This window comes from Babjeviella inositovora (assembly GCF_001661335.1).
Source record: "Babjeviella inositovora NRRL Y-12698 unplaced genomic scaffold BABINscaffold_6, whole genome shotgun sequence".
In the NCBI taxonomy this organism is placed as follows: domain Eukaryota; kingdom Fungi; phylum Ascomycota; class Pichiomycetes; order Serinales; genus Babjeviella; species Babjeviella inositovora.
This window is the reverse complement of record NW_017566843.1, coordinates 17,897-30,082: the sequence shown is the minus strand read 5'-3', so window position 1 is coordinate 30,082 and position 12,186 is coordinate 17,897. Positions and strand designations below refer to the sequence as shown.

Below are 12,186 nucleotides of genomic sequence, written 5' to 3'. Positions count from 1 at the left end.
TCATATGGATTCTCGTTTTTCATCAAGCACGTCGGGAATTTGTCACCAAAATCGTTAATTTCAGAGATATTTGCAGGACCAGTGGTACGTGCACTACTTAGTTAGTCCCCAGCACAGAAACACAACTTCTCCAAAGCCCGAATAAGGATGACAACAGCCAGAAAGCCCGTCAGAAACATCAAAAAATTTCCCATTGCATATCATAGCCCATGCTTTTAAACCTAGAGTTAAAATTAAAACTAAATGATATCCTAGATGACCTCACGGAAACATTGGCATCTACTGATTTTCCAACACAAGCTACACGTCCATGCAGTAAACTTTGATATAAGCCCAACAGCGTGCTAACCATCTCGTTACATGATGCTGACCACGGAGGTACCATCTTGGAATCTCGTGCGGAAAATCCTGTTCGCGTTAGTGAACATCCCCTCCTTCAAAGACACAACGATAAATTGAGACCCCTTAAATCTTGTCTTAATCAAGTGACCGATGTTCTGCGTATGGGATAAATCCAAAGCAGCATCAACCTCATCCAAGATATACATCGGCGCTGGCTTGAACTGTAACAATGCCATGATCAACGACAACGCAATCAACGACCGCTGGCCACCCGAGAGCTCCACCAAGCTTTCTTTCCACACCTTACCAAGCATAACCTTAACCTCCAAGCCGTCAGTCACGTCCTTCCCTTCAGGAATAACCAACTTGGCAAACGAACCTGGCAACAAGTCACCAAAGACTTGTCCGAAATCCTCCGAAACCTTCTTCCAGGTCTTGACAAGGGTTTTCTTCTTGTACGCATTCAAGGTCTTGATGGTTTCCTCAATCTTGGCCTTGTCCTTCTCAATAGTTTTGATCATCGTCTTCAACTCGGTTTCCTTCTTTTCCACGTTGTCAATCATACTCATAATATTGGCGTTCACCTTGCGCTTCATGCCCTGGAACCTTTCTTGCAACTGGTCAATTCTGTGGCGACAGTCTTCCAAGTTGATATTTGGGTTTTGTCTAATTTCCTTCTCAACCAAGTTGGAATCGTTAACCCAGGTGTGCTCTTCCATCAACGCTTGGAGATGCTTCTTCAAATTGCTAGTGATACTAGCCGATTTCTCAATCTCGTGGCCAAGTCGTTTCAGAACCAAGTTGTTCTCGTCGTATTGTTTCTCCATCATGATTAAATGCTTGCTCATCAGTTTCAATTCGCCATCAATCGAAAAAAGCTTGCCTCTCTCAGCCGTAAGCCTCTCCTTCACGACCTTGGACCTCAGTAAGAGCTCATCATGTTTTGTTTGCAAGGAGTCGGCCTCGGTCCGGTAGTCTTGGAGGGCGGCTTCGGAAGTTCTCAATATTTCTTTCAAATCCTTCAACTGGGTGGCAATATCCTCCGAACTAAGTTGATAACTCTCAAAGGCAGTTTTCTTCTCTGTAACTGCCGACTGGGCCTTGCGCAATTCTTCAGCCAACGCCTTGATTTCGGATGCAAGCTTCTTCAAGTTGCCTCCCTTGTTACTGTTGAAGTCTTTGATGTCTGCCTCGATCCTGGCAATGTTACTCTTGATCTTGGCAGCGGCCTTGGTGTTGTCTTCAATAACCTCTTTCAAGGTCAAGATCTCTTGTTGCTTGGACTGATTCCTCTGCAAGATGGAGGAGGAGGGATTACTTTCCAACTGCCTCTGGAGAAGCGTAAGCTGGTGCTCGGCCATACTAAGCTCCTTCTGGACCGATTTGGTTCTCTCGTTCAACTGAGACTCAGCGTCCAACTGCTTCAGCAAGCTCCGCAGCTCCGCCTCCAAGGCTCCGATTTCCTTTTCAATCTTCTGGATACCCCGGATATTCAGCAAAATAGAGGTGTTGCTCTTCTTGGAGCCACCGGAAACCGTACCGTGTGGGTCATAGATATCACCCTGCCAGGTGACTGACTTTGCTCTGACGTTAGGATGGAACGTAACGGCTTGGGCGGTTTTGGAATCTTCACAGACCAACGACCCACCAAAGATGTAATCCATCGCTCGAGAGATGCCCGGCTCATATTCCACCAAGTCGGACGCTAACTCAACTTTACCAGGGCACAATTGCTTGGCGAAGCTGACGGCATTTTGGTTAATGGTGTAGGCGGAAATTTTGTTCAACGGGATGATCGTGACTCTCCGTTTCAAGTTACCCCTCTCCAATAATTGAGAGCCCACCTTTTCATTATCGACAACCACGTTGTACAATTTACCACCAGCACAGGCCTCCAACGCGGAGAGTTTTTCGTCATTGGCCTCATCTACCGTGAATAACGTCGCCGCAACACCCTTGACAGAGGTGGGGTCAAAGTCAGCAGAGGGTTTGGTGTAGGGGAAATCAAGATTATGCGCATTTCTCTTCTGGTGCTCGAGGTCGTTGTGGAGCTTGCGTAACTTTGTCTGTAGGCCTATATCACCCTCTTTCAACCTCTTGAAGTTTTCGGGATCGAAGCCGAGTTTTTGCAACCTCGCGCGAATATCCTGAACTTTTTGCTGATGCACCTCAATGTCCCTCAACAAGCCCTTAGAGTCTTGTTGAGCCTTAGCCAACTTTGGTTCATCCGCAGTGACCTCTCGGGTCAAATGGTCGATCTTAAGATGGGACTGCTGAATCACAACGTCGGCCCGATTCAAGTTTTCCTTTTCCTCCTGCAACTGAGCCAAATAACCACCGTCGGCCGAACCTTTGGAAGAGACACCGGTTGATAAGGTTGAATACAAATCATCCTTCTTAGTGTGCTCAAGCTTGAGCTCATCGGCATGCTTCTTGGCCTCTTTGTACTCCGCGTCCAACTTTTGGAACAAATCGCTTCTGCTGTCGTTTCCATGCTCCACATCCCGAAGCTTCTCCTTCGTCTTTAGCAAAGTCTGATTCTCGTCCTTGGCGGAGTCGGCATTCAATTCTTTCGACGTTACCAACCGAGCAATGCTTTTGGAGAGGTCACCATCTTCTTGCTCGAGCTCCTTAATAATACCAGACTTGCCCAACACAGCTTCCTTTTCGGCCTTCTTCATGGCGAGCTCTTCTTTTGAGGCTTGGATTTGGGCCGTGAAGAGGTTATTAGCTTCTGTCAACTGCTGCAACTCAGCGCTCTTTTCGTCGAACGACCTGGAATGGCTGTCAAATTTGACGTTGTAGTTGTAGAAGTCGTGGGCGGCAACAAGCCTGGACATCTTCTCCAAGTCGGATTGGGTCTGCTGGAACTCCAAGAATGTTCTCTTTTCGTTACGCAACTTTTCCAACTTGGGCTCAATCTCTTCCTCTAGCAAGCTTCTGATCTCCTGTAACTTGGTTTCCTTCTTGGCCATAGTCTTTTCGGCCTTTTCCCTTCTATCCTCAAACATCCTCGTACCAGCTGCCTCCTCGATTAAGGACAAGATTTCGGCTGGCTTCATGTTTAAAACTTTGGTGATTTTACCCTGCATGATAAGGAAATTGGGATTGTTGATGTTCAACTGGACCGACTGGAACAACTGTAGCACGGTTTGCTGCTGGGCCCTGTGCCCGTTGATTAAATACTTGGACGTGCCACCCAACACAATTTGTCTGGTGACACTGATCTTGGTATTGGATTCAAACCCGATTGGCGACTTTGACACCTCGCTATTGTCAAAGACAATGGTGACACTGGCCTTGGTGACACCGGCTTGGCCTCTTTTGTAGATCAAATCTTGCAAGTTCTGTGCTCGTACAACCGTCATGGAGGCGATACCCAACACAAAGCAGATGGCGTCCAAAATATTAGACTTACCGGAACCGTTCAAACCAGTAATGGCGTTAAAGGAAGAATCCCACCCTGAAATCACCGTTCTAGTGGCATAGGATTTGAACCCATCAATAATCAACTCTTCAATTCTCATGGCTAGGGAAGGAACTTAAAGAGCTGGCGGAAGGGGGGGAGGGGAGGAGGGTTTGATAGTGGGGGGAGTTACTGGAGGAGAAGGGGCAGGCTTTGATGAGTGTTGTAGCGCGTTTATTATGGTTCGGCCAAGTAAAAAAGATCGAAATATAAACATGATTACGTAATTGGGGTTTTCACGAGATTCGCCGCGCCACCTCAGGTGCGGCGCTCACCATGCTAGATGGCTATAAGCTCAAAGAGGGCGAGCTGATTGTATTCCTGACTGATCGGGGTGTAAACTGTACTTTTGTCAAAGCCTCTAATAAGGATTCTGTATGAAGCGATTAACTTTATTGAAGGATACCATAAGCTAACAGACTAACAGTGGTAATTTCCAAAGACGGCATCGTAGATTCTGGAGAGAATAAAATTTCCATACCGGAAACGGTTTTTGCTCCCACGGCAATGGACTTGTGATACTGTGGGCGTGATACTGGCTTCGTTCGCGTCGTTTTCACATACTAACCATCATGGCCTTGGGTTCTTCGCTTACCTTATGTCGTCAGGGCTGCCACCGATACACTTGAGCGCACAGATAGCATATACTATATAACACAGAATATGGACTCTTGTGGTGGCACTGCGCTGCTAAGAAAGAAAGAGGAAAAACCGGATACGTACAAAAAAGAATTGACATGTGAGAACACAGACGTACCTAGATATGGCAACAAGTTACAAGACTTAGACCTATACAACAGATGGTTGCCGATACAACTTATTACGATTTATTGGGCGTGTCTATCACAGCCACAGAGCTAGATATCAAGAAGGCCTACAGGAAGAAGGCCATCCAGCACCATCCAGATAAGAACCCGGACGACCCCAACGCCGCTGCTAAGTTCCAGGAAATCGGGGAAGCCTACCAGGTGTTGAGCGACAAGTCCATTAGGGCGAGGTACGATCAGTATGGTAAGGAAAACGCTATTCCCAAGGAAGGGTTCGAAGATCCATCGGAATTCTTCTCCATGATTTTCGGCGGTGACGCCTTCAAAGACTACATCGGAGAGTTGACCCTCCTCAAAGATTTGTCAAAAACGGCCGAGTTATCCAAAGAAGACGAAGAAACCAAGCCGGAGGAGGAGTCCAAGAGCGCCGACAGCACCACCCAAACGGAAAAGGTTGCCACCCCAAACGAGCCACAGCAGAAGAAACCTGTGCTTACCATCGGTGATAACTCACACTCATCATCGGGTTCCTGGCAAAACAAAGAGCACGTTTCGTCCGAAAGCAACGTTGGGGTTCCTGAGGCGAGCACCAAGGAAGAGGAGAGAAAGAAGAAGATTGCGGAGGAGAAGCAGGCCGAGCTTGATAAGTACGACGAAGAGTGCCGCATCAAGCGCGAAGAGACCCAGAAGGAGTTGGCAGCCAAGCTTATAGACCGTCTTTCTCTCTGGACCGAGACGGACAAGAGAGCAGACGTCACGCACTCGTTCCAAGAAAAGATTAGATACGAGGCCGAGTTGTTAAAGATGGAATCTTTCGGGGAGGATATTCTTCACACCATTGGTGTAATCTACCAATCCAAGGGTGAAACTTTCATCAAATCGCAGACCTTCTTTGGTTTTGGCGGTTTCTTCTCCAGTATGAAGGAAAAGGGCAGAATTGTGAAGGATACCTTCTCCACCGTCACCGCCGCGTTAGACGCTCAATCAACCATGGAGAAGTTGTCTAAGATCCAGGATGATATGACCAACGAAGACGGGACCGAGACCGGTCTCTACACCCAGGAGGAGATTGCGGAGTTGGAACAGTATCTTACAGGCAAGGTGTTAAATGCTGCCTGGCATGGCACCAAGTTCGAGATCCAGGGATCCTTAAGAGCCGTCTGTAACTTGGTTCTCTACAACGAAGAAGTGGACTTCAAGAAGAGAGTCGAGAGAGCCCAGGCCTTAGTTATCGTTGGGAAGGTATTCAAGAGCATCCACCGGACCGAATTAGAGCAAGAAGAAGCACAGGTTTTCGAGCAGTTGGTCAGAGACTCCGCCAAGAAGAAGAATATGGACAAGAAGAAGAACATGGACAAGAAGAAGGGCATCGATGAGCTTGACGAGAAAGCAGATGTCACGGCCGCCACCGCCACCGCCAGTCATTAATGTCTGGTGAGGTTTCAGCCTGTTTGTCTGTACCTTGTATATAGGTGTCCATCCATTGTATAATTGTAGTTATCGGTTTTATTTTTACCCCTCTAATATACTTGTCAATTGTCTGAGCGGTGTAGCAAAGAGAAGCTTTGCCTAACGGCCTGAGCTGAGGGTATAAGTGCATGGGAACCGTACGAGAGGTTTGTGGTTATATACACCAAGATAAGTCACTTACGGGAGAACTTGTAAAAAATGTAATTAAATGAGATGGTAAAGATGCGCAGAATAGAAATGAATATGCGTGCCACATTGAAAGGCAGAAAATAGTGGCCCTTAAGCAGAGCCAGTGTAGTCTTCCTTACACATTTTCTCCCTTAACACAGCCCCGTATCTGTAAAATACAAACGGAATAAGAACCATGACCAGGGAAATGAAAGCCAATAACCAGCTGGCCCACTGCAAACCCAACTTGTGGTACATTTGGGTGGTGAACAAGGGGAAAGCGGCACCACCGGCGGATCTCAAAAAAACCTTGGTGGCCAAGGCGGAGGCGGCATACTTGGCATAGGTATCAATAATGTAGTTGTTAAGAGAGTAGTAAATCAACACCATACCGTAGCCAAAGGCAATACCAGAAGAAGCTGGACCAACCCAGAAAACGTGCTTATATGAGGTGGCACCCAAGATAAACAACGCGATGGCAGGGAAGGGGGAACCAACCATGGCACCGATAAGACGATCCTCAGGGGTAGGGGCTCTGCGTTTACACAAGGCCATGTATCGGCGCTCCAAGACCGGAGTCGTGACCAAGGCAAACAACGCACCAATCAAAATTGGGATGAACATAAGGCCAATCTTGTTATCCTTAAAGCCGTACAAATCACCAAAGACAACCGGATAAGCAAAGAAGAAGGCATACAACAAGGAGTAGATCAAACAGACATAACCACAAACCAAGACCAAAACTGGCTCAGAGATGGAGAAATACAAAGGCCTGATAAGACAGGTTTGCACTAATTCCTTCAAAGACAAACCCAAGGCTTCTTGTTCGGTCATGATCTTATCGTTCCCGATTTCCTTTCTGAGTTTTGCAGCTCTCCTCTTCAAGATGGATGGAGCATAGGTTTCTGGGATACAGGAACACACAATCCACATAACGCCCGCAAATGCCATGTTAATCCAGATGATCAAGTCGAACCTCCCGGTGGAGATATTGACAAAACCGTTACAGAGAGGCCCGAAAACTGGTCCCGAGTAAGGGGCGAAGGCGAAAAAGGCAATGGCAAAGCCTCGGGTTTCTCGGTCAAACATGTCACTGATCGAACCACCAACCAAGCACAAACCGGAGGAGCTGAAGACACCACACAAGAATCTGCACACCAAAAGGGTACCGATATTCTTTCCGATGGCACACGGAATGTTGAAGATGGTGTAAAGGCCAAAGGAGATGAAATATACCGGTCTTCTACCGATTTGCTCAGACAACGGCGACCATAACAATGGACCCACAGCAAAACCGAGAACCATAAGCGAACAGGATAAAATAGCAACCTCTTCAGAAACACCGTACTTTTCGCTGATCAAGCCTAAACCACCGGTAACACAAGAGGAGCCATAGGCCACCATGATGACGGCGCAGGAGAACAAAAGGGTATAGCACCATTTAACCCAGTTCGGCCAGTTGTGGGGGTTTTCGGGATCGTTTTTCATAAAAGTGACGAGTTCGATTCCAGGGTCCAATTCGTCGTACTCGTTTGGGGTAGCATCTTCACTACCATCTTGCTTCTCGCCCTCCCCCACCCCGGAGTCGCCAGAAATATTTGAAAAATTGGAGTTGCGTCTCCCGCGGGTAGTAGTTCTGGTGACACTTCTACCCAAGCCTTGCAAAGAGGAAACGGGGACAAAACCGGTGGCAGTTTCTAGAGTGTACTCTTCTGGAAAGAGCGGGTTGGTGATGGTTTGAGGATACACAGTATCAGGTATTGGGATCTGAGAGGAAACACCCATGTCAAATAACGACTTTTTGGTTTCGGTTTTCACCAACTTCAAGGATTGAGATTTGGAGAGCTGGGAGCCGATATCGGAAAGTTCAGAGTGAGCATCGTCGTTGACGATATAGTCCAAAGGCTCAGGATTGTCAAGACAGTTATCTGGACGATCGGACTCTAAAGTGTGGATAGACGCCATGGGAAGAAAATGATAGCTGTTTCTAGTTACGGCGTGTATAATTGCGGAAAGGATGTAATATTTCAGAACATATAAAGGGGGAAGAGAGGTTTATATACGCACTTGGGTCAAACTTTACGATGGCTTACAATCGCCACTGTCTTACCTAATGCTAAAAGATCGAATCTCGATGATAACACTATCTGCTGATAAAACTAAGATTTTCCTCCTATTATGGTGTCTCTGAGCCACGAATCTGCGCCTGTGCAGCTTCTAGAGCCTACGTGCATCCACGACCGGAAGAAAGAGGTTTTAACGTTGAGCCATCGTTGGAAAGTACGCCGCAATATTGCCCGCGGTCACTATTACGGGAGCTGAGAAGTTAAAGTGGTAAATGTGACGCATGCATACATGGCGCACGAATCCTAACCTCCTGTCATCGGGACTGGCGCGGCCGCATTCACGTGATTTATAATGACAAATCCTGCAGGCAGTCAGATTCCAATGAGATAGTGCGGCGAGAGGGAAGGGACGTTACTTCGGACGTCCGGCGAAATCCTTCAGTAACGAAGGCCGTAGTCTTATACCCACCCAGAACAGCCAGGATAGGGCATATACGCTACGGGTATCTATCTTTTGTAGTGCTTCTACTCACGGGTCTCGTATTTTGCGTACCTCCAGCGCAGAGATGCAACCAACAGTTTCTAGACATTTCCGCCATGACGGATGTACCGTCCAAGGAGGCGGTATAGCTCAGAGCCAAGGGATGATTAGCGCTGAATTGGTAGGCCCCTGTGAATCTCACGTGTTTTTAAGGGATCCCTGTGCACATGCGGGACTGCATCGCATCTCTACTTTGAGTTATTTATTTGTCTGGTGTATGCGCGCTATTTGGTTTTCTCTTTCACAATCCCGAACGCCGCGATATTTTGCTTCTGTAGAAGTCCTCCCTGCGCCACATGGACGTGCCAGGCACACCCGCCTTAAAACTAGCCTTAAAAAACCCCGAACTGGATTTCGATTTTCCATGTGCAGTGCCGATATTAGATTTGACATGCTTGGCACATCGGGCCAACACCAGTAAAGCACCTTTGAACGAGTGCTTATAGTACATTCGTTCCAAGGGGACCGTTACCGCCGATTCATCGCGTGGCATTGAGTGCCATGTCTGTCGGAGGTATGTACGTTTGCCAATAGAGCCCAAGGGGCTGGCACCGACATCGGCATATGGGATTCAAGAAAGTTTGACGTGCGAATTTCAGATAGCTATGCAGCGAACGTACAAGGGGTTCAGTGTCACATCAAGGTTCGTTTGTTTTCATGGAGCTATTTTGTCAGTGCCTTTAAGTTTCAGCATGACCCCGGCTGGAACTTGAAAAATACCGGCGTAGTTCTCCAGGGGTTTATGTAAGTCATCTTCCATGAGACAGGTAGGCTGGTGAAGAGCCTCCTAAAAAGATAGATAACAGGGAGCAAGGCGGAATACAAAGTATCGGTCTGCACCCAAGGTCTAGAAATTGAGGCCAAGCTACCAATGAATATTAGAGTATCGTACCGTACATCAAATAAAAATACGTCTTGAGTGGGATTTAAGGTATAAGTCGAGCGCACCTCTACAGTTTTGCGTAACAGCTGGGGATAAACATGTTATATACTTTCTAACTAAAACTGTTGCTCCTTCTTTACAGCATCAAGTCTCTTTTGGAAGCTCTGAATGTGCCTGATGACCTTCTTTCTATTGTCTCTTAAGATGTCATTGTTCAACACGTTGATGCCGTCTAATTTCATCAATTCCTTTAGCATCATTTCCTCGTAGTAGTTGTACTTGTACTGCATATCCTCGTCCTTCAATTGCATGTGGTTCTCCAAATAATCCTCTACATCTGGCATCAAAGATTCCTCAAAATGAGCCAAAACAGCGGCAATTTCTCTGTTGGATTTTTCTGTTGGGGTAACCTTCTTCTTCTTCTTCTTCTTGGACTTCTTTCCACCGGCAGAGCTGGACGACCCGAGATTGCCAGAGGCAAAAAAGAGAATGGTGGAGATGACCGTAAGGGAGATGGTAACGGTGAGCGGGGTGAATCTCAAGTTTTGGAAGTCATCGATGGCTGTGTTCTTGATGTGGTGTAAATCGGAGACCGAGAGAGACTCAAATCTCTGAAGTTGGCGGCTAATCACGTCCATTTCAAGGGAGCCTAGCACTTGGATTTTATAAGATCAGAGAAGTGTGAGGAACCCGAAATGAAAATAGATGACTGGAAATACATGAAGTCTCAGCCCTTGGCTGGATGACAAGTGCCGAAAAAGACGATCCGAGTGATTTTTCATGTCGAGGCTAAAGGTGGAGAGGCAACGTGCCACGTGACGCATTATTGCGTACGATTTTATTCGCGAAGACGCACCCACGTCTTAAACCTGTGTTATGACCATTGGGGATGGTTAGGTACAAAGGTAATAAAAGAAAACGGGAAATGCTTATTTATGCGTTATATAAAAGGAATTTTCTTTTGGCAAAAAAAAAAAAGATATCGACACAGACAAGATTCGAACTTGCGCAGGTAAAACCCAACGCCTGAACTGTTATTGAATAATAGCAGGGCGTCGCCTTAACCACTCGGCCACAGTGCCTGAAACTTGGAACTTGGAAAAACTGCACCATTGCAGAGATCTAGGGAGGTGAAACTTCACCACAGCAGACTTTGTCGTTTTAACACCTTAATGCTGCATCCATATTAATACTCGAACTATATACCATTGTAATCTGCAATGACCGATTTATTATAACATGTTTAATAGAGGTAAGTTCTCATATAGCTAGAGTTTGGATATCACACTGGAGAGATGTATGTCTCGGTACTAACGGTATGTGAGAGACTGTATCGTGCGGATCTGAAACGACTCTGAGCCTAGTAGGGCCGCACAAGAATGGAGCTGTTCCAAATGGGACAATGAGGCATCGCATTTTTGAAGCTCTTGTTGAGGTTAGTTTGTAGCTCAACCGGGTTTCTAGTCAGATACGCTGACTCTTAAACTTTGTGTCATCATAGCCCTCTGATGTAGTGGATGCATATGGTGAGGCGGAGCTTGAATCTTGAGACCATCGTGCTAATCTCTAGAGCCCAACGAATTCTTACAAATTTAATCTCATTGTGATAGCTAATTTACTGAGATACGACAGCTGTATATTCCAGAATATTTGACTTGAATTAGTTACTATCAGACGCTAATGCTAAGCTCCCATCATTTCACTTAGATCGAGAATGGATATGGTACACCGGCTGGGACCAATGTCTCGGACTTAGTGCCGACGTTATAGGATTCATATAACCAATAACCATTAAAAATAGAGTCATTCCCCGTTTCTGAGGGCTAATAGATGCCCGGCCTATGGGTTCTTGGTCCTAGTTCACCTAAATATCTACAGTAGGCAGGTGGAATCTGGGTGTCAGAATATAGTGTAACGCTGACTAGTTGTCAAAACCACACGCAATATTTTCGATAACAATTGCAGCTTCACCTAGGTGAAACACTCCGTCTAAGGGGGCGAAACGGTCATGTATGTTTTTTTGCGATTGAATACCTCCCAGTGATTGCATTAGCCTGCTTAGAAACCATAGAAGAACCGAGCCTCTCGGCAGACGGTTACCAGACAGTTGCATATATCACTTGGAATGCTAACGCTACTATGCAACATGGACTTCTGAGCCAGCACTGTCGTCATCATGCATGTATGCATAAGATCGCTCTTTTCGGTATCTGAAATCACTCCGGCATACTATGTGCAAAAAACGTGGGCGACTGTGGAAATTAGCCAGCGCCAGCAATCCAAACACCGAATGCCAAGACTTTACTATCTAAATTGACGGACAGGCATATACCGGAACCAGCTTGGGAACAATAGGTACGCACCGATTACGCGCACAGGGAGTGATAAACCGTAGTACGAGTGACAGAGATCTGAGTATAACCCAAGCGATCCTGATAAAAATTTTTGGGCGAGAAAAAAATAATCGACGTCGCGCAGTCTTG

General features: G+C 46.5%; 4 protein-coding genes and 1 non-coding gene across 5 annotated transcripts; 1 reads left to right on the top strand and 4 right to left on the bottom strand.

The window, feature by feature from the left end:
* Positions 1–4,473: 4,473 nt before the first annotated feature.
* On the top strand, positions 4,474–6,126 carry DJP1 (Djp1p). The gene has a single exon (XM_019128785.1). It carries the CDS (start codon positions 4,609–4,611, stop codon positions 6,001–6,003), a length of 1,395 nt encoding a protein of 464 aa, XP_018985011.1. The 5' UTR covers positions 4,474–4,608; the 3' UTR covers positions 6,004–6,126.
* A 198-nt stretch (positions 6,127–6,324) lies between these two features.
* On the bottom strand, positions 6,325–8,178 carry TPO3 (spermine transporter; the record flags this gene model as incomplete). The annotated part of the gene is made up of 1 exon (XM_019132697.1): positions 6,325–8,178. The coding sequence occupies one exon, from the start codon at positions 8,176–8,178 to the stop codon at positions 6,325–6,327; it is 1,854 nt and encodes a 617-aa protein (XP_018985010.1).
* Positions 8,179–9,819: 1,641 nt separating this feature from the next.
* Positions 9,820–10,341, bottom strand: SNL1 (Snl1p; the record flags this gene model as incomplete). The annotated part of the gene is made up of 1 exon (XM_019130810.1): positions 9,820–10,341. The coding sequence occupies one exon, from the start codon at positions 10,339–10,341 to the stop codon at positions 9,820–9,822; it is 522 nt and encodes a 173-aa protein (XP_018985009.1).
* A 345-nt stretch (positions 10,342–10,686) lies between these two features.
* BABINDRAFT_t195 lies at positions 10,687–10,785 on the bottom strand. The gene has a single exon. It is a non-coding gene; the product is annotated as a tRNA-Ser (tRNA).
* A 655-nt stretch (positions 10,786–11,440) lies between these two features.
* Positions 11,441–12,029, bottom strand: BABINDRAFT_161398 (uncharacterized protein). Its single transcript, XM_019128784.1, has one exon. The coding sequence runs from the start codon at positions 11,814–11,816 to the stop codon at positions 11,625–11,627; it is 192 nt and encodes a 63-aa protein (XP_018985008.1). The 5' UTR covers positions 11,817–12,029; the 3' UTR covers positions 11,441–11,624.
* Positions 12,030–12,186: the final 157 nt, after the last annotated feature.

Excerpts from the sequence above, each read along its gene's own strand:
- DJP1 (XM_019128785.1), top strand. The coding sequence starts at position 4,609 with ATGGTTGCCGATACAACTTATTACGATTTATTGGGCGTGTCTATCACA.
- BABINDRAFT_161398 (XM_019128784.1), bottom strand. The coding sequence starts at position 11,816 with ATGCAACTGTCTGGTAACCGTCTGCCGAGAGGCTCGGTTCTTCTATGG.